The sequence below is a fragment of the Macadamia integrifolia genome, unplaced genomic scaffold (assembly GCF_013358625.1).
Source record: "Macadamia integrifolia cultivar HAES 741 unplaced genomic scaffold, SCU_Mint_v3 scaffold595, whole genome shotgun sequence".
NCBI classification, from domain to species: domain Eukaryota; kingdom Viridiplantae; phylum Streptophyta; class Magnoliopsida; order Proteales; family Proteaceae; genus Macadamia; species Macadamia integrifolia.
Window position 1 is genome coordinate 205,327 of NW_024870494.1, and position 24,751 is coordinate 230,077.

The window sequence follows — 24,751 nt, forward strand, 5'->3', positions numbered from 1 at the left end:
TTTCACTTTTTGTTCCAAAAAAACAGAAACGGAGCATAAGTGCACCAAACAGAAGATTCCATTTTTTCGTTCCAATAGAACAAAAAAACTCCATAAACGTTTTTTTAGAACGATACCAAACGGAGCCTAAGAGTCCGTTTTGTTGTCCTTTCTTAGTTAGCTCCTTAGTTCGCGAGGTGGAGTGTTGAGATGTTGGGAGTTATATAGTCGCATATTGATTCAGTTTGGTCCTTGATGCCTTCATATACTTATGAATTTTTTCCACAAGGATTTTAAACTTGGAATCAGGGTCAAATTGGTGCACAAAAATCATTTGCAGGGAGGCAGTGGCCCAGCCTGTGTATCTTCACTGCCTCTCACTGCTCACCGTAGAGGATTTGAGACCCAAATTGGTCCCTGCCGCCTTGATTTTTTGCCTTCCTCCTTCGCCTTGGGCAGCCTTAAGCCTTGATAACCTTGTTTGAAACCATGATCTCCACCTAATGCCTCAAGGTTTTGGGGTTTTGGGTTGGACACTCCAAGAATATGTATGAATTAGTTATACTGATAACCCTTCTAGACTAGAAGGAGATTCTGAGAGTTCAACTTCTGCCCTTGTATATTGTAGATGTAAGAAGAGTTTGATTTGGATACTTTAGTTTGTTCATCCCTATCCTCCTGTTCTTGCCTTTAATTCGTTAGAGGGTTATTTATTTATTTCTTTGCTAGTTTTTTCTGAATGTTTTGTGTCTAATTCTGAGAATTTTGGATGGAATGCAGTGATTCACCCATATGGCTGGGAGTACTTCTGTGTGGAAAGCTTTGTCTCCTAAAGTGCTTGAGGCTTCTTTCAATGTTGATCCAGGGTTAGAGAATCTATTCCGGTCGAAGAGGACTGCAGATGCCATCTTCTTCCCTCCTCCAAATTAAGGAACTGGATCTCGATGTTTCTGTCTTCTATAGTTTTACTACCTTCTTCAATAATGTAGGCCGCTCTGTAAGGCTTCTTTCAATGTTGATCTAGAGTAGAGAATCTGATTGTTGTATACTTGGCTATAATCCAGAGCAAGGTTTGAGAATTCCGTTTTGGGAGTGGGATTGGTCAAGGCCGATGAGGATCCGGATTGCTCTGGATTAGATAGAAATGCCCTTACTTTTAGGTTTAAAACCATTTTTGGACCATTTTACCCTTAATCCCTACCAATCCACTGCCAGAATATTGTCTACAGCCACTGCATCGGTACAGTGAGCATCGGGTGACAAGGAACTCTTTGGGGCACATGTTCAGATGTTCTTATCCTTCTGATGCTCACTGCACCTCACTGCTCATTGCAGAGGATTGTGGACTCTGAACCACCTGGTATTGGTCAAGAATCCAAATTGGTCAAGGCCAATATTGATTACTGATCTAAGGTCAATTCTAACCGATTGAATTGATCGATCCAATTCGATTCCTCAAATCATGATCTCAGGTGATTCGGATCAATTGTGAATGCCATGTGGTGAGATGATAATCCAATGTTTTCAAATAGGCACAGAGAATGAGAATGAGATGTTGACAAAGGCTCCGAAAATGAAGCACCAAGAATAATTAAATCAACGTCTCATCATGCAGCACCAAGAATAATTAGAACATCGTCTCATTACGAGAATGAAGCACCAGAATAGTTAAATCAACGTCTCATCATGCAGCATCAAGAATAATCAGAACATCGTCTCATCACGAGGCGCTCACCTTTTGAGTCACGCTAACTCTCTTCGGTTGACAGATTCCACTCCTCTCCCTTCTCAAGATTCTGTTTGTTTTTCTTTTGAGGGTTGCCATCAACTATTTATTGAAAATCATCTTATCTTGATTATTGATAGTAGTTATAATCTTCTATTGTAAAATAATGAAGTTTAAAAAACTTTAAAGTTTTGTTTTTCCTCCCATGTGCTTTGATCTTTTTGGTGGTTGTGTTTTTAGCAAGTCATTTTTGTTTATGATAATTTTTAATCCTACTCTGAAAATTGATAAGAAGGAAGAATAGTTGATATATGGGAATGGGTACTCCAATGATAGGTTTCTTAAAAAGAAATATCTCTAGTCCTTTATTTTCGTGATTTTGAGTGATTTTTACACATTGGTGTTTTGAAAAATGAAGTATTTTCTTTTTGTTTCAAGCTGGACTTATTTCTAGGTTCCTTTCGGTCGACGTTGATTAGGTGTTGTCTATAAATAGCAACCATTTATACACACAAGTTGACATCAGATAATCGTCTTGCTCTCTGTTTGGCTTTGTATGTACTCGAGCCAACACTCAAAGCCGAACAAAACCTCATAATATGCCGGTGGCGTTGTTTTTCTTGAACATACACCTCTTTTGAAAAGGTGCTTTTAAGTGGTTTCTTCCCCCTATAAATAATATCAAGGGGACTTCTTAGACACCCAAAGATATGAATTCTAAGTGTTAAAATAGCGCGTTATCTTTTTATCCAATGTGATTTGATGCTATAAATGAATTCTTAAGACTCGTAAATATCATCATTAACTCCTAAGATTGTCAATGGATTGGATTGGGTTGACTTCTATAAAACCCCAATCCAACCATAAGATCTCTTAACTCAGCTCACCCTTAGGTTGGCTTGAATTACTTAGCCTAACCACAAACTCCAAGCTAGCATGGGCTTAATTGACCTTGGTATGATGTATAGGCGAATTAAAAAATAATGTGGGTGTAAAGTAGTCTTGTCTTTGTGGATTAAAAAAAAAAGGTATATATGGGTTCATTAAAAAAACATGGTTGTACAAAAAAAAAGAACATTGTCCAATAGCACCCCTACTCATACGGGACAATGAAATGATCATGTCACCCCTCCCCTTTGATTCCCGTGAACATTGTTCTTTGTGCCACTCAACTTGACAAGATTTTCCTTCATTAAAAATATGTGATATTGGTATAGACCCATAAAGAAATTGGTGGTGCGCCTTTGGCATTGGTGGGCATATTTTTATAAAGTGGAATTTACAATCACTCCCCTATACTTGGACTATATTTATTAAAACCTTCTTACTTTTTCCTTTTTTTTTCTCTAATACTCCTCTGCATTTTGATTTTTACATCTCTAACTTTTCTGCTCTTTTTAAATACCCAGATTAACCCTTCTTTTCACCTATAACCTATTACATTTTTTTCTTTTCAGATTGACTAATTCAAAACATGGTTTGAACTAAACCACTTACAAGTTTTTTCTCATCCAATTATCAAGGATATTGGCATAGCTGATATATCCTTAAAGATATTATTTATTTAATATTGTTATTATATATATATTTTTATTTTATTTTGTCTCATCTAATCATCAAGAATGTTGTTTATTTATTATCATTATTATTTTTTTGTCTCATCCATGATCACAAATTTAATAATCTATTTTTTTATCAGTATTAGATTGGTATAGGTCTCAGCTGATACTAATTCGGATCAGTAATCTCAAAGTTATATTCCCTGTTAGGATTGTTACACATGTTTTTAGGGATTAAAAAAAAAAAACTTGTGGTATCCGATTGGAACATATGATACCGATATAAATATAGAATTGATAACAATATTGGATCAACAATGCAAATACTCGATTGGAATATATGATACCTATATAGATAGAGATCATACACAAAATTATTCTTTTTTAAATTTGCTATATTCGTGTGCTTGAATAAGACAAAACTTAATAGATTATACGTGAAAAAGAAGGGTAATATAGATATTTCAGAAGAGTAGGGAAAAATAAAAAAGTATAAGACTATTAAAAAAAAAAAAAGGTTAGAAAGTTTTAATAAATATTGGACAAGTAGAGGAAGTGAGCAAATCCCCCTTTTATAAATTCAACGATTACGTCTGCATTCTTGTAATCATGAGCATACTTGATGTTGGAACCTTTTTTTCTTTTTCCCATTTTAATAACATGGTTTCTTAGTTTCCTTGTTGGAATTGAGTTCCAGGATGTGACGCAATGAACCTATCACCAATCACTTCCTTGTACATGTTATTTCAATCAGTTACGTAAACCGACTCGTCTGTTTTAACTTCGACCCCTCAAAATCTTCGGAGTTACAAAACGGAACAACTTTTCCTTTTGTTCTTTTCCATTCCCTTTTAGGAGTTGCTTTCCATTCCTGAATGCCTGGTTGACAGGCAGATCAACCCAGGCAAGAATTTGGTACTTTCCATGGTCTTAATTGGGTAATTTCATCCATTAATTATCAAAATCTGTATAAATTATTTTTCCTTTTAGTTCTTCATTTCCCAGGGAATCATTTGAAAAGTGAAGAAGAAATGTAAAAGATTAGGTGTGTTTGATCCAAATTCAAAAGGTCTTGACGACATCTCCTCACCGAAGGTATCTAACCAAAATCGCCCTCAATTTTTAACGTTGTTTTCTTCTGCTCCGTCTCTAGCACAGACAGCAAGCAAGCAAGCTCCTGACTGAGCAATTCTCTCTCTCTCTCTCTCTCTCTCTCTCTCTCTAGATAAAAGGGTTGGCCGTTGGTGGTTGGCGGTTGGCGGGCGCCCATGATTCAGAGAAAGGAAAGAAAGGCGAAAAAAGTGATTCAGTGAGGTGGTTCGTGGGTGGGGGCCGAGTCGTCGAATTCTAAGACAAACACCTCACCAGGTGAGTCAGGAGAAAAGGGGGGTGGGGAATGGTCATGGAGATAACGTATGCCTCAGCCAGTTCTCGAGACCTTGTGGCTGCTGAGAGTAGTAGTAATCTTTCAGCACTTCCTCCCATGTCGAGTAGTCGACAGGTGAAGGTCATTCCTTTGCAACACCCCACCGTGCCCTCTTCGTCTCCTTCGCCTTTACTCCCTTTGATCTCTAGATGGTGCTCCAAGTTAAGTTCCATGTCGCCGCTCAACTGGGTTGAGCTTTTCTTCCCTTGTTCTAAATGGATTCGCACTTACAAATGGAGGGAGTATCTACAGAACGATCTCATGGCCGGATGCACCGTCGGTGTCATGCTCGTCCCCCAGGTCTCTCTTTCTCTCTCTAAATTTCCCGACATTTTATTTAAAAACAAAAAATTAAACCAGTTCAGGTTTTCTTCCTGTACGAAGAGTGAGGAATTCGTTTGCTTTGATAGACTGAATTACTCCTCTCTATGAATTCTTGCAGATTAGATGAATTTCTTTCTATGCAAATTGTTTTTGTTTTCCGTTTTCTCTTTTTGTATGTTTGATCTTACTTTGGAACTTTTCTATTACGATATAATTGTTTCTTTGCCTTCTTCTTCTTCTTCCCTGAAAATGAAATTTTCTCGCTAATGCTTATACGACCTAGTTTATGCTTAATTCACTCTTTTAATTGGTCTGCTATTCAACTACTATTTTAGTTTGACCTTTTGTTCCTCGATGTTCAGGCTATGTCTTATGCAAAATTAGCTGGGCTACATCCAATTTACGGACTTTGTAAGTTCATAAATAAATATTCACCACCATTTTGTTTATGTATCTTATTCTCAAGGTAGTGGGCCTGTGGCCTGTTGCCCTCATCCCATAGTGGTACTTTGGTACTCCTATGGTTAATCCTTTGTACTCGTAGAAGTGTAGAATGGTCTGTATAACTTATTTGGAATATTGATTTTGGGTTTTGCTAAACAGACACAGGTTTTGTTCCAGTATTTGTGTATGCTGCATTTGGGTCTTCTCGCCAGCTTGCAGTTGGTCCAGTAGCATTGATTTCTCTCTTGGTGTCTAATGTGTTGAGCGAAGTTGTTGATTCTACTGATGAGTTGTACACAGAACTTGCAATACTGTTGGCGCTTATGGTTGGGATATTGGAATGTGTAATGGGCCTTCTAAGGTATTGTTCCCAATAACCTCAACCCTGGATATCTTCAAGTTAGATCACATGGTGACACAAAATTTCCCACATATCCAAAGGCTGCATTTTCCTCTTTGCACTGAGAAGATCGTTTTCAATCATGCCTTGGGCCTTACACACAGAAAGATCCTTTTATCTTTAGTGAAAACACAGAGGAAAGGCTATTAAGTATTGGAAAATACGTGAATTGGACATATGCTTATTGGTGTAAGATAGATGGCAGGCAGCCTAGCAAAACATGCCAGACTGAAATACCTATACAACTGAAGCTAATGCAGGGGCTTGTTCTATTGTGCTCCTTACACAGAAAATAAAGTTCTAAAAGAAAAAAAGGGGGGGGGGTAAAGAGATAGCATATATGATACTATGCAGCATTATGCCTAGCTTCTACTGCTCGGGAAATATATTATAACGGTATCCACTTAAATACGTAATGGTTAATATGGAGTCATATTTTTGGATGATATTATGTCAATTGTTCTCTCCCAAATAAATCCATTAATTCCTGCATCCATACTTCTCTGTAGGTTAGGATGGCTTATTCGTTTTGTAAGCCATGCAGTGATTTCTGGATTTACAACAGCTTCGGCCGTAGTAATTGCCTTATCACAAGTCAAATACTTTTTGGGATATGATATAGTACGGAGTAGCAAAATTGTGCCACTTGTTAAAAGTATAATATCCGGAATCGATGAGGTATGCTGCGATGTCAAGTGCAGACACTCTCTCTGGCTACTTTTTATGCTATTTCTTGTACTTTTTTGTCCATTGGAGCCTATTAAAACTTCATAAACTCATTCTCAAGTGAAACTTTATTTGCATGAACTGTTTATTAGAATTTTCTATTTCTTGATTTATTTGGTACTCTGGACCCCATTGGCTACTGAGCTTGATATGTAGCATCACAAACCAAGTTGAATTAAAACTTCTATTTAGTTTGGCGTTTTCTTGTCTTATTTTCCTATCTATTTCTATGATATGCCTGGACTTGTGTTGGTCCTAAATCTCCTTGATCATAAAGTCTCAAGGTTTCATTATTCAACATGCTCCTTGATTTTTCATGTCAAGTAGTTTCATAATCTAATATTTGGGTTTGTCATTGTTTCTTACTTCATCCATTTTTGTCAAATTATTACTATTAATCATCATTTTGTGACCTTAAACTGTTGTGTTACAACACTGGAGTGACATTTGTACATGGATTAATTCTTTTGTCAGTTTCATCTTACATTTTTCTGTTTTTCAAGTTGGTGTGATTTAGTCAAGACACTGGTGGCATCCTGGATTATATAGATGGGATATAATATTTTAAAATATTATTGAATATAAAGCGTAGTCCAATAAGTCAATTGGGGTCCTAATCCAGTGCTAATCTTGAACCAGTGAAGTCCAGTAAGAGATCAGCTTGCCACAGGATCGCAGATATAGGGACAGAACCTGAATTGAAGGAAAACCAGTTTACTCTATTTATACAACAAAAGCCCAGAACAGAAAATAGCAAGTAGAAACCAAGAAATAGCAAGTCAAAAGAAAAATAGAAACAATGTTCTGATTTGGAAACTAAAGTAAACAGAAATAGAAAGTGATTTCAGAAATTAAGAACTTCCAGAGATAGCAATAGAATTTAAGCTGTAGTTCTGAAACAGACTCAAGGATTGATGGGTAGAATCGGCTACTATAACAGCACTAGAAATTTATGTGAAAACATGTTTGATTGGAGAAGAAGAAGATAGAAAAATGAAAGATATGAACTAGGACGAAGGATATGAACTAGGCTTCTCACCTAGAACTTGACTAGCATTTCACCAGTCCAACTTGGCATTCCACCAAGGGCTTTCCTGCATCTCGCAACAGGAGCTCTGAATCTTACAGAATTAACAAGTAAAAGCTATGTTTAAATCTCAATATCGTTGGGGAGTTGTGTATCCCCTTCTCTTTATTTATAGAACTAAGAATAACAGAATTAGGAAACTCTCAGTGTGCAGGCCAAGGAAAATCCCATTACAACTTTACTCTTCAAAATAGGAAGTATCTAAAAACTTTAAGAAAATTTAAATGAATACCTATTTTTGTGTAGGCATCAAATCTCTCATATTTGGGTTTATAGAATGTTCCATTATGATAGAAAACTAAAAACTAAGCCCATGACCCATATAACCCATTGGACACTAAAAAATTAAGCCTATTGGTCCATTCTTGGTCCAGTTTGACCCAGTTGATGGCCATGGTTTGCTGGTGGTTTACTGCTGCATCAGGTCCCACGAGGAAACAAATGCTTCATGATTCTGATGATGAAAGACGTACCATCCACATTTAATTGTTGTGAGTAATTGCTTTTAATTATTAGGCTTCTGATAGGAGGATTTGATACTCCTTTATCGTGAATGAACAAAGATGTACCTCCTGAATTGGATCGAATCAAACAAAGCAAACATAGTTCCGTACTTAGAACCTACGATTATGTGAACATGACTCAAACTATCAATGACATGCACCAGAATATATGATCCTTGATTGAAGAAGAGCTTCATATAGCTACCTATAAATGGAATATATGATTTCTTTTTTCTGACCTGGGATTATGATAATATGAACACATTCTTGCGCTTATATGGCTGCTAGTGTTAGAATCTAACAATATTAAAGGATGTTAAATATGATTGACGGGGTAAAACATGATTTTATGGGTTTGGAAGTACAATTAATGTAAAGAAGAGAACTATTTTTATAGTATTAACGTGCTGAATATTAGTGGTACACTATACCTGTAGGCATGTTACATGTGCCACCTACAATATCTCTTCTGGGGAAAAGCATGAATTATATTCAACAATAGATGTTAATCCATGTTGCCCCAATAAGAAAAGAAAGTGAAAGGAAACCCAGAAATTGTTACAACAGAATTCGGTGGTGTGTCCTTGTGTGTAGAAGTGTCCCAGAAAGTTACTTCAGATCCCAACCATTTGAAAAAGTCTACTATATAGTTACTAACTGTTAGTGGTTTTTCTTGCTTCAAAGTTTTGTGAACTAATATATTTCCTCTGCTGATCTTGGGTGATATTTTGCTTTTGTAGTTTTCTTGGCCCCCCTTTGTCATGGGAACATCCATTCTTGTGCTTCTTCTAGTCATGAAGCACTTGGTAGGTGCTTACTGATGATTTTTTTGTGAATTTGTTGTCTCATTCTAATATAATTAATGGAAGCTTTCTTGATGGTTTTCATGGTTTGCATGTTTTAGGGAAAATCATATAAATATTTGCGGTTCCTACGAGCAGCTGGTCCCATTACTGCAGTTTTTGTGGGCACAATTTTTGTGAAAATATTTAAACCGTCATCTATTTCTGTGGTGAGAATGGTTCACATTTGACTCATAACCTACTGGCCTGGTATGGGTTTGTTTACATTATATGGTCATGGGCTGCAATATTGTTTGACCTATATGGAAATTTTATAATTAAGTTATGCACTGAAAGTAATTTAGTGAATTTGAAATGTTGAATTATAACTGCACTTGCATACCCCTTGTAGCCTGTTCCCGTATCCACCAGGAAAGCGATCTTTGGCAGTATCCATAGTACTGACGCCTCATGAAGTTAACAAACCCATAAACTTCAGACCAGAAATGAAACTTGGAAGCATGTGACTGAGGATGTTAATTTTCCAGATGCAGCATTTTGTGACCTGGCCTGGCCAAAAGAACTGGGAATCCAGTGACCTATTTGCCAACATGAGTGGGTCAAAGCCCCAACCCAGACACAAGCAGGATTTGATTCTTGAAAGAGTGGTGTTGTTGACCTCTCCATCTGGTGACCCAGAGAGTAGTTTAAGTGTAAAATGGAGTTCAGATCATCTTTTATAGGGTCAAACGGTTCAATGGTCCAAGACTCTGACTGTCCAGTTTTAATGGACTGACAATGGAAAATAAATAAGTAGAGAAAGAAACTGTCTGCATAATTTTAAGGTTGTGGGCCATTAGTAAGATCTTTTTCACATATTCAGATGGTTGAAACTTCAAACCTTCCCTCATCTGGCTTGACTCATGATCTGAGGGCTTGACCATCTTGTTCGATTGTCAGGCTTGTGCTCTATTGGTAAGATCAATTATATTGTTAGATTGATGTGAGTTTGAACTTCTCTAGGTTCTATTTTTCTCTTGACCCAATCCATTATCTGAGGGTTTGCAATAAGTAAAGATAAAAATAAAACAAATAGGGCAGAATACTAAGCCCAATAGGACAGAATTGCCCCTAGAGCTTAACAGTCCCATTGTCAGATTTGATGGTTTAGTCAGATGATCTGTACAAATGATGCTATCTGTAAAGAAAGATCTAGGTTTGATACAACTAGAACAAGGGCTGGTCGACAGTTCTAGCAGTTTGAACATCTACTTTCATCCAATTCTGAAAACACTGGTTGGCGGCTGCAGCTGGAGTTGCTGTGTGTGAGTGGCTTTAGTTGAGCATGACATGCTACATTATTATTAAAATTTTAAGGGCTGGGATTGCTACCAGGTTGCGTGGCCACTGCACCAGCGCAGGGACTAACCAGGTTAAGAGCTCAGGCAACCAGCCAGGGGGACAGAGTGGTCTTTTTGCCACCCCCTGTGTCTGGGCGTAGGGGTGTGCAACCAGGTAGCGATCTTTTTACCAAATTTTAAAATTCTTCGGAGCTTGCAAAGACATCGATGGATCTTTAAGTGTTCTTATTTCCTTTTAGGTAGGAGATATACCTCAGGGCCTTCCATCGTTTTCTGTTCCTAAATGCTTTGGTTATGTAATGTCTCTGCTTCCAACAACTTTTCTCATCACTGGTGTGGCTATACTGGTAAGAGCAGTAATTGAGTTTATTCCACTTGTTTTGTCTATTCTTTAATCTATTTATTTATCTCTTAATTGTATAGAGTTATCTTTCAAATTCCAGGAATCTGTGGGGATTGCCAAAGCATTGGCTGCAAAGAATGGGTATGAGTTGGACTCAAATATGGAGGTATGGATCAGAAGAATGTCTGGCACTCCCTTTTGATTGTTTAGATCCTCTTACTTCAATTGCATGTTATCAAGGCCTATGCTCATCTTATGACTTATAAGATATTTTCTTCATTTAGGTTTCAGCTTTTCATAAACTATGTGAGTATTATGTTGATCATGTCTTTAATGGATTTACTATAATGTTGTCGAAACACAAACAGATTCAGACAGAAAAAAAAAGGAAACAAGTAGATTGCTTCAATAGATGCATTAGATTGTGTTAGTTAATATTTTTGCTATTTGTAACTTTAATGATATGAGAACCAGGAAATGAGTACCTACAAGAGTAAAGAGGAAGAAGAAGAAGAAAGGAAGAGAGAATAGAGAAGAGAGGGAGAACACGGTGGGGGGAAAGAGGAATCCTAGAGCTCATGTTAGGATTCAGAATAGCATACCATGGCCTAGTTCAACATACTTATAACTTAATACGTGGCAAATTGCAAGTAAGGGCAATCTATTAAAACCACTACACTATACTGTTTAGCACTCCTCTTCAAGCTGGAGCATATGCATCTCCCATGCCCAGATTGGAACAACCCTTAAGAAACGCATGACTAAACAACATCTAAGATATTACCAAGTTGATTTCTAGAGTTAACAAATGGAGTAGAAATCAGTTTCTTCATAACAACATTCCTCCCAAAATGGCAGTCAGCCTCAATGTGTTTAGTCTGATAATGGGAAACTGGATTACTAGTAATCTAAATAGCAGCTTGACTATTACAATATTGATTTTTACCATTCTGTTTGAAAGAGAAACTTTTCATAGAGACCGTACACTCGAGACATGTTTTTATCCTTGAGAGAAACTTTCTTTGAGATTGCTCCAGAAACCTTTAACAGTGGTGTAGAATGTAGAGCCAGACAAGGAGAGTATCTTTCTCACTCATACATCCTTTATAATCCTTCGAGTCTGGAGGTGGAGGATCATGAATCAAATAGTCCATCTTACATTTGGCATTGATGTATTCACTGCTTGAGCCCAAAGTAAATAGTTGGAGGCACCACTAAGGTTGATTGATGTAATTTGGACGTATACAGAGTCCACTAGAGGTCTTGAATCACCCATTATATATATGAAGAGATAGCCAACAGCAGAATTACCAATAAAAACCACAATATAGGGCAAAAACAGCAGCCCGATAGTAGATAAATATATCAAGAAGGACTAGTACCAATACCACCAATAAAGAACCAACTCTAGCCAGAAATAGCAGTCCAATAGAAGCCAAATTCGACCATTTTGACCGGTCTCTAATTCTGGTCGGATATAACAGCCCAATGGTAGATACAAACCCCACAATGTCTCAATGATCTAACAGCAGGATAAGAACCATCAGTCAAATAATCCAATTCTTCTCAAGCCCAGATTTTAGGAGATTTCAATAAACAGAAAATCAGGGTGTTGGATGGATTCCAAACTTTGGGCAAAGGACACTAATGGATGGTAAACACTCCTTCCTGCGGTTAGGGAAACAGCTTCTCCGCGAAGTGGGGGTAAGGCTGTGTACATTATGGCCATCCCTAGATCCCGCAGTGGTGGGAGCGGGTACACCTTTTTTTTTTTAGATCTACTTACTTTTTTGTTTACATGGAAACAATTCGAGCCTCAATAAAATGAGTTATGTGATATAACGATCCACATGATGCTGATATCACAGTTTTTTGTGGTGTTGTGCCCCTAAATCCTTTTTTTTTATTCCTGGTGAAATTGTGCCCCCACATCAGGTGCATAATCAGATATGATTATACATGTTGTGGTTGTATATGAACTCGTATGATCTAGCCAACTGAAAGAAAAGGAAATAATCAAAGTATTTATATTATGTATCATTAGTGTAGGATTCATTATTTAGTCAAGGGCTAGCTCTATATGGTAGTGCAGTAAGTGCATTTCATATGTATGGCGAAAATTTTGATAGTTTCTTCTGCCCTCTTGCTTTTACAGTTGTTTGGTCTTGGTGTGGCGAATATATGTGGTTCCTTCTTTCAAGCATATCCCTCGACAGGTGAGCTGCCTGCTTATGATGTCTTTAGTGTTGCATTGGTTCATAGTTCACTATTACTAATGGAAACACATGCAGACGATTCATATTGTTCTAAAATTTTTACATCATGAAAAATTTTCAATGTGTATGCTACCTGAGGATAATATTTTTAACTATGCAGGCTCCTTTTCCAGGTCAGCTGTAAACCATGAAAGTGGAGCAAAAACTGGCTTATCTGGAATTACTATGGGAATCATAATTGGATGTGCTCTTTTGTTCATGACATCATTATTTAGGGAAATTCCTCAGGTCTGGTTTCTATGATGAAACATCTACTGGTTATGCTTGAAACATTATATATGACTTCAGTGTTCTTTCATACGAGGCCTGATTTGAAAAACCATGTGCTACCACATTGAGTAGTCCTTTTGGTTACTGCTGCAAAATCTGTCATTATCTCAAACTGTGGTTGCTTTTATCCATGCATAGTTGCATACTTGCATTAATATTTTGTTAAACATTGGACGCTGTCCTTTCATACCTACTCTTGTTTTACATTCTTCTAAAGAATGCGTGTCTGTTTCAGTGTGCTTTGGCTGCTATTGTGATCTCTGCTGTTATGGGTCTGGTAAGTATATTATAGCTCCCATCCTGATAATGAATTCATTCTAGATATTGTTATCCTATTTAGCTTTGCATGGATGGCAACATTTTTCCTTCTATACAAGGTAGCCTCATGTTTTTAGGATGAAATAGCTCTCAATTGATTCTAACATCTATTAGTTTACCATTAAATAATTAACGTCTTTATACATGAATAGTCAAGTTTTAACTGTGTTAAATGTATTGATTGATTGTATCTAAGACATGGCATCTTTATCCAATATCGGTCTGGGTAGTTATTCATTGCTAGCACTCAAGCTCTTCAACATGGACTATATCATGTAAAACGTTGTTGATGCTTTTGAAATGCCCTATGGTAATGTAACAATAAGCGTGTTTACTTTAGAACCCAACCAATCTCAGAATCTCTGTAGATCCTAAATTCACATGATATAATTGCACTTTCTTTCCCCTTTTATAAATGCGGTACCCATTGTTTAAGTCGGGATTGTATCCAGTTGTATTTCAGAAATGTATATCAGTGAACACATATGGGTAATTCTGCCACCAAACTGTTCTTATTAATCATTTTCATATGCCAGAAAGTAATTGTCAATGCTATATGTGTCTCCTTTACAATGTATAGAAATCATCACACACTCCAAAACTAAAACTGAAATGCCATGTGTCATTTCTTTTCTCTGTCCTTTTCTTTTTTATCAGCAATGGGAGTATATTTTAATTACTATAATCTGGAAAACTATAGATGAAAAGATGTAGCTGTAACTTTCTACAGTAATTACAAAAATATATTCAAAAAGCATATATATGTCCAAGCCCCAAGGTTAATCATCAATTGTTGTCCAAGTGATCCCTATTTATGCCTTCAAATTCCCTGGCTGCAGGCTGAGCCTACACAGATTTTGGTTTTAACCCTCGTCGAAACATTTTCAATTTTGTTTCTCTTCAGCCCCTGTGATATTGCACAGGGGACAGCCAATCGATCCTCCTAAAGAAATCTGGATATTAATCCATTAAAAATGAATTTAGCCTTAGAAGGTTTTGTCTACCCACCTGGAAGGAAAAAACAAAAAAAAAAGAAAAGTGCTGTCCATCCCCACCATCCAAATTGGCCTAAAAAACAAGTCAAGATAGCATTAGTGACCTCATGCCTCAAAAATACATGAAAAGACTTATATGATTTTATCTGCTTGCTAAGTGGAGCCCTCTTTTCATGACTTATGAGCTGCTCAAGGATTAACAATCAATCCAAGCAAAAACTTACCAGATATGTCCTTAGATTCAGTGCTCCTCCAACTACAATCACAGCCCTTGGTTTCTGAGCAGTTTACTTGGTCTTCTCCAGAACTTGTGGCACATGGTTTCTGTAACTTAAGGTATCCATTTACCAACCAATTGGGATACTGAAGAGTTCAGGTCTTGTTTGTTGAAATGTACTCATGATTTACTAACCCCTAACGGTCAACGCCATATACTTTTTGTACCAGTGGACAAACCAAACCTTGTACATGTAGAAAAAGCCGACTCCAGATACTAATAAATTAGGCGACAAACAGTTGCTGGAGATGGGTCTCCTGCATTGGTAAGTGGAGAAATAAGTGCCTGAGAGCTCTCTACAAAGAACAAAGTGCTAAGAATATAACCTGAAAGTGAAAACAGTATCCATTTAATTTCTAGGGAAAGGGTTCCTTGACAGGAAGCGTGGCCCCTCCATCAGCGGTAGCCAATAGGAGTGTGCGTGGAAGCATCAACAAGGGTGGGATTTCTGACTTTCTGAGGGATGGGGCGGTCATTTTGCCCCCTCTGTGTCTGGGTGCAGGGGCCATGCTGCCTTTCAAGCTTCTTTTTTCCTAATTATTTTTACCTTGATTTGCTTCCTTTTTCTTTCTTTCTTTGAGAGGGGTGGAGGGGGGGAGACCCCCCTATCAATGTAGAAAGAAAATTTGTTTCCAGAAAGAATGAAAAGATACATATAACAAAAAATCAAAACATAAGAAAGCCGGGAAAAATTTTGTTGCTTAATTTGGCCAGTTTTTGACCTTTTCTGCAATTTTGATTGAACTGATGTGTTTTGGTCATTTTCAGCCGTTCCGGCTGAACTGACCTGTTTTTTTCAGCTTAGTATCTCTTTTTTCCCACTTTTTTCCATAAGAACCCTTATATTTGATATATTTGTGCATATCTACTTATCTTTTCCTTTTACTTTTGGTTATTTATTTCCCTGTACTGCTTTTTTTACTGAATACCAAAAAATTCCAACATCATAATACTAATTTATTTCTGTTTATACCTCTACATATAGAAAATATAAAGTTTATCGAGATTAAAGAAAACCTGAAACTATCGTTTCTAAATATCAAAAATTATTAATTTATCAATCATAAAATCTTTATTGGTTTAAAATGCCATTTTAAACTGTTAATAACAACAGAACAATAGAAACAACAACTCAGCCTTTTCCCAACTAAATGGGGCTGCCGTTTTAAATTGTTAACATGATTTTTAAAATTCTAGAAAATAAATTTTTTTGATAATTCAAGATTTAAAGGGAAAGGCCCAAACAGAGGGATATCCGAAGGTCTTTCTGCACTTTACAGGCCCAAATTGGACAAGCAATACAAAACAGGTATTTCAGTTAGCTCCATATCAGCTACAGACATATCCTGAAATGTTATACATATTGATGCCTAAAAAAGAAGCATCACCTTAGTTCTTGGGGTAAATATGTAGTTCAGAAGACAGCCATCAAAAGCCTCTTCTTTTCACCTCTCCTTGCCTTGAACTCTTCAATGATCTGGAGCCAAAAAAAAAGTAAAAAAGATTTATGTAAATCCGTAAATTTTCAGATAAGCATACTTTTTAATGGATATCCAAGCAAAATGTCTAATTTTGTAAAAACAATATTAATATAATTTAGTAACTGATTTTTCCCACTAAACTTATTGAAATTTAAGAAGTTGTTTTTTGTAAGAAAACTGAAATGAATATTTCAAGTAAATTTGGGACCATTGGATTGCATTTTCAGGTGCCTTTGTTGAACAGTTTGAATATTATTCAATTTTTAGATAGAAAGAGAAATATTTTCTTCTTACTAATGCAAATTTTTTTTCCATTAAATTTACTGATCAAAAGTCAAAAGCTTAATTTCACACATAGCAGTTTGTGTATTGGTGGTTCAAAGTATTCTATATGTGCCGATTATAGGAATAAGTCACTCTGGTTTCAACCTACCATGGCTCACCATTGTAGTTATTTTCTCTTATTGTTTGTTGTTTCAGCTGGATTATGATGAAGCTATTTTCTTATGGCATGTCGATAAAAAAGATTTCCTTCTTTGGACCATTACTTGCATCGCAACGTTGTTCCTTGGTATTGAGATTGGTGTCCTTCTTGGGGTAAGATTGGACACATTTTGCTAAATCAAATATGAAATAGCATGCATTATTATCTATTTACTTGGACTCCTATGGCTTTTAGTTATATGTCCTCTCTACCAATTCCTTGATATTTGTTCAGTTCCCTCCTTTATATTGGTATACATAGTCATTCATGTGCCTGCCATATTTCTCTGTTAGTTGATATAATATACAGGAGTTCTTTTGTTGTTACTGTGTCCATGGATTCGCTGTTTGAATTGCTATTTTAGATTTCTTGAGTCCCTATTTTAGTACTTATAATGTTGCATGTGTTACCAACGAATTCCAGTTTCCCACATAGAACATAAACCAATGACCAAAATTTACCCTTTTATTTATTTTCAATTTGCTGGATCATTATACTGTTCAGAGACATAAATTTGATGTATGTAAATTACTTCATTTAGACCTTCATCATGTGTATTATAGATTTAGTCATACTACCTCTAGACATGCTCCATGAAATGCCCAAAAATTAATTGGTTCTGTTACAACCACTTATACAAAATGCTTGAGCTGTTAGGAAAAGACCACAACAATGGATATCAACACAAACACTCCCTCGCACGTGCAGGACTATACTCATATGGCTCTGCATGTGAAACCATTATCTGGCATAAGGTGTGAGGGCGGCACAGAAAAATACAACACAAACCCCCCACACTTAGTCGGTATCGAGCACCCGACCTCCTGGTTCTGATATCATGTTACATCGCTCATCCCAAGAGCTCAAGCTCTTAAGAAAGGTCCACAACAATGGATATCAACATAACAACAGGTTCCTAGCGGAACAAGTCAAGAAGAACCTGGCTTAACAATTCTTGAAAATTTTCTCTAAATTATTTTGTTTCTATGTGTGTATGTATATCTGTCGATATGCCTTAGTGCTGGACAATGCGATAAGCTTGTGGTTAGGGTTGGTTGGGTACAATTTTTTTTTTTCCTGGCCTTTTATCTTCCTCAATGAGCTTGAGGAGAAATCCAATTTAATTAGTTATGAAATTTTTTCTGAGATTAGTTCTAGAGTTAGATATGCAAATTAAAATTAGGGCCTGGTTTACTTTGCATATTGATATGTCTGGTAAAATTTTTGATTGCTTTATTTGTATCTTCAATGCTGTAAATAGTTGAGAAGAGAAAGTTCGGAGAATGATTTGGCTTGTCTAGAGTGACAGAGGCCGTTCTTATTTATAGTGTGGATAATGGATTACAAATAAGGTATTCTAGCTAAAAGGCTGAGTCATAGTACAGTCACAGTTAATGAATCTAGAAAGTCTACATAACCCTTATCCTTAACACATGTATTTTTTAAATATTTTTATATGCAATATTCTATATTAGGTGCATGCATTGTGATTCTTGCCTCAGGATATGGGAACCCATAGTACCTTCGTTGAGCCTTTTTCATTTTAGCCACACAATATAATCTAGGGCTCTAAAACTCCTCAAATCATAGTAAAGAAATCAATAATGATATCTTTTTCCCCTTCCATAGTCTGATTATTTTTTGTTATTTAGCATTCTTTTAACTTTCACCTCTTTCTTCTAGCACCTATAAATCTAAAGATACCTTCAAAGGGATAGCTCTTCTGCCGATTGAAGTTCATAAAGGCTTCTGTAGCCTAATCTGTTTGAGTTATCAATCTCTGGTTGAATGAGAACCTCCTCATGCTCTCTTTTCCAGTTTTCCAAGGTCCATTCTTTCATGTTAGTTTGAGAAACTAAGCTAAATAATGAAGATATTAGCTCCATTAAATAAACTATTGTGAGGGTGGCGGCTGTCGGGAGCTTCCTCTTGGCCCTCTCTCCTCTCTCTCTCTCTCCTTTACTTTCTCTTCCATGTGTGTGTGCCTCTGTGGGCCCCGCACCACCGTATCACCGCTCGGAGATACGTGGGGGTCTATTTCGCAGGGCTCTGCTCTTTCTCTTGAGGAGGAGGAAGAGGAGGAAGAGGAATGCGGTTCAGAGGTACATTCTCCTTGAGTTGATGATGGTCCAATATGGGGGATTGGGATCATACAAAAGGGGTTTGGAGTTGCCACCTAGGATTATGGGCCTAGGACCTGAGGGTGGGCCCGATTCCTAAGAAAAGGGCCCAAAAATTGGTCTGGTCCAGAGATTAGGGTACGTGTCAGGTTGTAGAATTGGGAAGGTATTAGGCACCCAATCTACCCGGTTCAACCGGTCTTCCTACTAGATGTTTGAAGAACGAGCATTTTCCACAATTATTCTATACCGCATACATGACTAAATTATGACACATATACATTGATAAAAGAAATAATTGCATATGTACACTAAAACAAGGAAAATAAAGAGTCTACATTGTACTAATTCGAGTGAGAAATTATACCTAAGCTTCACCCCTGTTTCGGGTTGAGAGGGGTGGGCCCCCGATTGGTGCGGATACAAACTTTCTCGTGAATTCTCCCAGCTCAGGGGAAGGTGGTCTTGACCTTTAACTTCTTTTCTCGAGAGATGTTGACTGTGGTGATCTTCAAATATTTGGACAGAGGTTCAACTAGGGAAGAAGCAATTCCCGAGCTGGTAGTTTAACAGAACTTTGGCTAGGGAAGGCTGGTTCTAGATCAGGGTTTCAGCAGAGATTCGGCTTGGGAAGGCTGCTTCTGGGATTAGGGTTTTGGCAGAGCTTCAGCTAGGGAAGGCTACTTTTGGGATTTGGATTTCGGCAGACCTTCGGCTAGGGAAGGCTACTTCTAGGATTTGGATTTCGACAGAGCTTCAGCTAGGGAAGGCTGCTTCTAGGGTTAGGGTTTCAGCAGAGCTTCAGTTAGGGAAGGCTTGGGAAGGACTCGGTAAGCCAAGGGACGGGCCTAGGAGGGTGCCACACTAGGCAAGGGAGACGCTAGTGGGTGGCCATGCAAGGCAAGGTAGGGGCTAGTGGGTGGCCATGCAAGGCAAGGGAGAGGCTAGAGGATGGCCATGCAAGGCAAGGGAGGGGAGAAGGGAGCTCTCGAGTGTGAGAGGGGAGCCACCAAGGAAGGGGAGAAGGGTGTTCTCAAGTGTGCTGAAGTGTGTTTTTGGAAGTGAAGGAGGGGGGGGTATTTATAGATTTCAGCCAATGGGGTGCAGAAGCATAGGTACGCTAGCAGGGGCGCGGGGTATGCAAGCGAGGGGTGTGGGATTTTCAGGCAAAAAATCACACCGGGCGTGGGGCAGTAGGGTAGTGGGGCGGGTGGGTGCGCAGGGCAGGGCCGCAGTGCGTGCACGCGGGGCCGCATGGGAGCAAGGCTAGGGCGGGACCACCTGGCTATGGGGCACGGGGCCGCGGGTGTGTGGCGTGGGGCCGCGGGTGTAGGGCCGCAAGGCAGTGGGGTGGGCAAGGGCCGCGGGGGAGTATTCTTTAGAATATTCCTCGGATTCTGATCCGATGGTTCTGGAAAGATTCCCTCTTCTGGGGATGATCGCGGGAGATCCGATGGTCCGATTTTGACGCACCATGTCGTTGGAATCGTGATTCCGAGTATTATCTATCCGTACGGTCACTTTGGACTGGATTCCTTTGTATACGTGATGTCATAATTGGACTCTTCTTTTCCCCGCATAGGGTTTCTGGGGTTTCCGGGTGTGTAGGGAGTGTTTTGGGGCTAGGTTACCTCAGTTAGTTCTCATCTCTGTTGATCGGAAGCGAAAGGACGTGTCCTCGATCCGTGAGTCATCATAGCCGGGGGAGGTTGACAAAATTGGGTCTCTACAACTATCTATACATGTGACTGAAAGTTAAGCAACTAAATTGTTGAAATATTCAAGGGGAAAAAAAAGGGAAAGAGGTTAAGTCAACACAGCCGTCACCGCTCCATGCTCGATCTTGTTGAATTTATTAAGTTTTGATTCCTCATCAATCTTTCACAAAGTTATGAAGTTTTGAACTGCCAATTATGTCTTTGAAACAGATAACATCTTTCAAACTGTCCTTTGTGATCCTAATAAAATATGAAGGGTATTTGATGCTCTCCTAAGATTTCTCTTTGAGCAGAACCTAATAATTTGGATTCCTACTCATCGAAAGAATACTTTTTCCTGGATGGTCTTATGTTTGTGCAACTAAAAAGAATGAAGAGAACAGGAAAGGAAAATGGAAAACTTTCTATTTGGGAATGTTGTTGTTTAAGTTTAAGCTGAAACTTATACATTGAGAAAAAAATTCTGATAAATACTGAAGGATGTGGTTCTACATTGGATTTATATATTTGAGAAAATGAATGCTGAAGATGATGGTTGGAGGTTGGTGTTTGTTTTCTTCTTAGTTAACCATTAATGGGTCTTGGTGATTCAAGGGTGAGGTAATAGGGAATTTTCTTTTAGTTCAACACTTCAACTTCTGAAATACTTAATTTTTTTTTTATGGGTGAACTATGTAGTTATTGAATATTGATACTGCCTGCAACTGTCTGATTTGCTACTCATTTGAAGTAAACTATGCTATAGAAATCATAGTCTATTATCCATTGGCCTTGAAAGATTGATGATAGCTAGCCAAATCGATCTTGCATCATCTATCTATACCCACAAGAATGATCTGAAGGAAATATGAAAGGCTCTCATACTTGTCTTAGACTTTTATAATTTTTTTTGGGTGAATATAAATTTTCCATTTATATTTCCTGACATGAATCATCTTCCATTTCCATTATGTCCTACTGGGGGAAACCTCATCAGTTTAAAATGTATAAGAAATGAAGTGGCCTCTAGGGTCTTTGGTTTCAAAATTGAGTCTTTTACATGCTTCCAAGAAATTGATCCTCATCCTTGAGTGAAGTAATGTCTATTTTTCAAACTATTTTTGAGTGAGTCTTAGTTCTTGTGACCTCAAGCTCACTGAGTCTATATGCATAAACAACACAAACAGTGTCCTACTGGATAAAGTTTATTAATCTAAGTGCAGAAATTTGATATTGTAGGTTGGCTTCTCTCTTGCATTTGTCATCCACGAATCAGCAAATCCACATATTGGTGAGTGGACTTCTTGTATCATGAGATTGAAACTCGATAATGAAATCCAAAAACTGAACCAGTCTCACTATGCCATATATTAATATTCTCAATTGTTGTACGTTTTTTGTTCTCCTTGGTGTTTCCCTCTCATTATGTCCATCGCTGTGTTCCTTGTCTATATATTATATATGGCGTCTGTTTGAGAAACTTCAGAATATTTTATTCCAATCATCTGAATTTGAGCATTCACTTAATATGCTATAATTATAAGTTCCTCTTAATGGTTTTTACTGCAGCTATTTTGGGTCGTCTTCCTGGAACCACTGTTTACAGAAACACCCAGCAGTACCCTGAAGCATACACTTATAACGGGATAGTGATTGTTCGGATTGATGCACCCATTTATTTTGCAAATACGAGCTACATAAAAGATAGGTGAAGACTGATGCTTCTCTATACTGAATAAAATATCAACCTGAGATTCTCAGTATTCTGTGAAGAGTTATTGCTCAAATTTTCTGTTTAGTGTTATTTTTCTGTGATGAAAAACCAAGCCCATTTTTCCTTTCTCAGGCTGCGGGAATACGAACTCAATACTGATGGATCAATGAGACGTGGACCAGAAGTTGAAAGAGTTCATTTTGTGATCATAGAGATGTCACGTAAGTCTCACCGTCAAAAAACTTATATGTAGACAATACCATAGTTGTCATGGCATCTAGGTGACCCCAAGGCATTGGAGGGGGCCTAGACGCAATGCGACACCAACAAGGCACCAGCGTAGGCGGCTGTAGTTGTCAAGGAGCTTGAATGCCAAAGCATCACCTTGACAACTATGCGGCATGAACAGGGCACCACTTGTTTTAGCTTATTATGTGGTTTCAAATTTGCCATCACAATTGTAAATCAGTTGAGATGAATTGAGATTCATTGCCCTTTTTATTTCCTTTTGGGTGGGGATAGGGAAAACCGTTTTAGTTGTGGGTTATTGTGATTGATTAGTTGTGGACCAGGCTGTTGGATAACTTAAATCTCTTCATTCTCTTGTTCGCCTTAACATTTAACTAGTTTGCTGAACAATCTCCACATGAATTAGGACGCTTGTATCATCGATGTCTGATTACCCAAATTGTTGTTATTATCTTGCAGCTGTTACATATATAGACTCCAGTGCTGCTCAAGCTCTAAAAGACTTGCATCAGGAATACAAATCACGGGACATCCAGGTCAAAAGTCTCTCTTGATTACATAGTAGGGATGGCCAAATTAACTAACTATTTGAATTTGAGCTGAGAAAAATAAAGCTGTTCTCGAACTTTTGGGTTCTTCTGCAGATTGCTATTTCCAACCCCAACCGGGAAGTTTTACTGACTTTTGCCAGATCTGGTGTAATTGAGCTTGTGGGAAAGGAGTGGTTCTTTGTGAGATTGCATGATGCTGTTCAAGTCTGCCTCCAGCAGGTGCGGAGCTCACAAGGAACTCCAAAGATGGTGGACCCACCATCCGAGAGTAAACTAAATTTGTCTCAAAGATCATCGAAACAGCCAAGGGAGGACTCCTCAAACTCTGATGTGGAGTCAGGAGACCAAGATCCTAGATTATTAAGAGATACAGAAGGGGTGGTACAACCACCTGAAAGGCAACCAAGTTTATTGCAGAGGTTGTGGAGACAAAGTGAGGGTGGGACAGACCCTCAGTCAGAGACACTATTGTCTAAGAAGCCATGAGTACTGCAGAATTTTTTGTGCAACTGTGCTATTGCTGAGGCTTGTGAAGTCCAATAACAGTGCTTGTATTATATAATTTTTTTACGGGTTGAGTTCTCTGTCTGGGAGGATAGCGTACACTAGTGCTCCCTGGGTCTCTTCTCTCTCTTCTCCCCCAATAGGAGGCAGAGGGATTTGATTATATTCTTGTTAGCTGGCTCTTTGCTCCCGAACTTGCAATACTTTGTATTTCGTGTAATCGTTAAGTGCTTTTTGATTGTTAACATTGTAATAATTCATTGATTGTAAGTATTACAAGTTTAGACTTTCCTATTGCACCCCAATTGGGTTATCATGCCAAGGTAATTTACTGAAATCAGTGAGATTTTGCTTCAACTCTAGAAACCCAGATTGGATCGTACGCTCTGAAATAACAAGAATCGAGATTGAACTTGGTTGATTTCGATTCAGATCAATCAATTCACCCGATCTGGTATTGTACATTGATTTTCAAACCAATGGGAGGAAGGGAAAATAATTTTTCTTCTTAGCTTTTGAGTCACAAGTCCCACAACGGAAATGAATCCAAATACTCTAACATAGACATGCTATATGAACGAAGGTGGAGCAAGATTTCAAACTACCTTAAACTAATAGAATAAGGAAAACAAAGCAAGCGGTCAGAGCCTCTCGCCGCGCTAGCCTTCTGGTGCGCGAGAATTTTTGGAGGGGATATAGGCTCGCCGAGCGTTGACGCTGCTTCGAGCTGGCCTCCCGTATAACCCAAACCCCCAACCAATTCAGTTAAGCATATACTTAATTTCACTAAACTAGAATCTGCTCTCATGGCGCCAAATTAACTGCAATTTACCAATTTTGTGCTTCCCAAGGCATATTTTCAGGTTTGTTTTGTGTCTAGGGTTCTTGTAAGTTCTCCCAAAACTAACTGCTATTTTTTGAATTCTGGGGCACAGCTGATTTTAGATTTTTTTTTTTTTTTTCTGGATCAATTCGACTCCTTATTCCGAGTTTTAAATGTTTCTAACAGGGCTCCTATTGGATGCTAGCATACGGTATACTGTAATTTTTGAGAATTTTTTTTTGGATGATACATTTAAAATAGCTTAAGACAAAATAATGATAGTAATAATAATAATAATATATACATAAATCGAGGAGTTACTACCTAATTAA

General features: G+C 37.9%; 1 protein-coding gene and 1 non-coding gene across 3 annotated transcripts in view; both read left to right on the top strand.

Annotated features, from left to right (window-relative positions):
* Positions 1 to 23,901, top strand: part of LOC122069384 (sulfate transporter 4.1, chloroplastic-like) — a 25,173-nt gene extending 1,272 nt beyond the window's left edge. The window contains exons 1-18 of one of the 2 annotated variants that reach the window (XM_042633384.1): positions 4,056 to 4,359; positions 4,490 to 4,990; positions 5,377 to 5,425; positions 5,618 to 5,819; positions 6,368 to 6,536; positions 8,915 to 8,980; positions 9,079 to 9,186; positions 10,557 to 10,664; positions 10,761 to 10,826; positions 12,816 to 12,876; positions 13,037 to 13,164; positions 13,442 to 13,483; positions 16,758 to 16,874; positions 21,818 to 21,869; positions 22,148 to 22,286; positions 22,425 to 22,513; positions 23,001 to 23,077; positions 23,186 to 23,901. In XM_042633384.1, the coding sequence (XP_042489318.1) occupies positions 4,661 to 4,990; positions 5,377 to 5,425; positions 5,618 to 5,819; positions 6,368 to 6,536; positions 8,915 to 8,980; positions 9,079 to 9,186; positions 10,557 to 10,664; positions 10,761 to 10,826; positions 12,816 to 12,876; positions 13,037 to 13,164; positions 13,442 to 13,483; positions 16,758 to 16,874; positions 21,818 to 21,869; positions 22,148 to 22,286; positions 22,425 to 22,513; positions 23,001 to 23,077; positions 23,186 to 23,578 (2,196 nt within the window). In that variant the 5' untranslated portion in view covers positions 4,056 to 4,359; positions 4,490 to 4,660 and the 3' untranslated portion in view covers positions 23,579 to 23,901. Of the gene's footprint in view, positions 1 to 4,055; positions 4,360 to 4,489; positions 4,991 to 5,376; positions 5,426 to 5,617; positions 5,820 to 6,367; positions 6,537 to 8,914; positions 8,981 to 9,078; positions 9,187 to 10,556; positions 10,665 to 10,760; positions 10,827 to 12,815; positions 12,877 to 13,036; positions 13,165 to 13,441; positions 13,484 to 16,757; positions 16,875 to 21,817; positions 21,870 to 22,147; positions 22,287 to 22,424; positions 22,514 to 23,000; positions 23,078 to 23,185 lie in introns of those variants that run through there. The other variant, XM_042633385.1, reaches the window with a different exon arrangement.
* A 296-nt stretch (positions 23,902 to 24,197) lies between these two features.
* On the top strand, positions 24,198 to 24,333 carry LOC122069406. Its single transcript, XR_006137443.1, has one exon. It is a non-coding gene; the product is annotated as a U12 minor spliceosomal RNA (small nuclear RNA).
* The last annotated feature ends 418 nt before the right edge of the window (positions 24,334 to 24,751 follow it).